Below are 518 nucleotides of genomic sequence, written 5' to 3'. Positions count from 1 at the left end.
GTGTGTGTGTGTGTGTGTGTGTGTGTGTGTGTGTGTGTGTGTGTGAGTGAGTGAGTGAGTGTGTGAGTGTGTGTGTGTGTCTCTGTGTGTCTCTCTGTGTGTGTTACCTGCTGCTCTCTGAGGGCTGTTGGTTTTGTGGAGAGTGACTTCACCTGGGTTGGGGGGGGGCGGCGTGACTTCGTGGCCCTGTCGCGCTAACTGAGGGTCGTACTCTTTTCCGTCGTAGTTGGCGTCGAAGAACTTCTTAAACCACTGAAGGAACTCGAAGTTGTCCTGAAACTTGCCCTTGATGAGCCTCTCCACAGGAATGATCTGAAACAGCAGAGGATGGAAGTTATGGATGCAGCGACTTAGTTTTGGTTGAAATTTCATCTTTGTGTAAAGAAGAGATTCCTAAACAGTTGATGAAAAGCTAATAATTAATTATATCAAATGTAAAATTTAAATAAATAAATGGGGCTGCACGACAGTGTTAGTTTAGTGTTTTTTAATATTTTTTATTAATATTTTATATATAT

General features: G+C 42.5%; 1 protein-coding gene across 4 annotated transcripts in view; it reads right to left on the bottom strand.

Moving 5' to 3' along the window:
- Positions 1-518, bottom strand: part of LOC107729016 (microtubule-associated protein RP/EB family member 3-like) — a 9,104-nt gene that overhangs the window by 3,182 nt on the left and 5,404 nt on the right. For 3 of the 4 annotated variants that reach the window (XM_016539365.1, XM_016539368.1, XM_016539369.1), the window contains exon 4: positions 108-312. In XM_016539365.1, the coding sequence (XP_016394851.1) occupies positions 108-312 (205 nt within the window). The remainder of the gene's footprint in view (positions 1-107; positions 313-518) is intronic. The other variant, XM_016539367.1, reaches the window with a different exon arrangement.

The sequence above is a fragment of the Sinocyclocheilus rhinocerous genome, unplaced genomic scaffold (genome assembly GCF_001515625.1).
Source record: "Sinocyclocheilus rhinocerous isolate Xijiao unplaced genomic scaffold, SAMN03320098_v1.1 scaffold2682, whole genome shotgun sequence".
Classification (NCBI taxonomy): Eukaryota; Metazoa; Chordata; class Actinopteri; order Cypriniformes; family Cyprinidae; genus Sinocyclocheilus; species Sinocyclocheilus rhinocerous.
The sequence above is the reverse complement of the archived record's forward strand: the minus strand, read 5'-3'. Positions and strand labels throughout refer to the sequence as shown.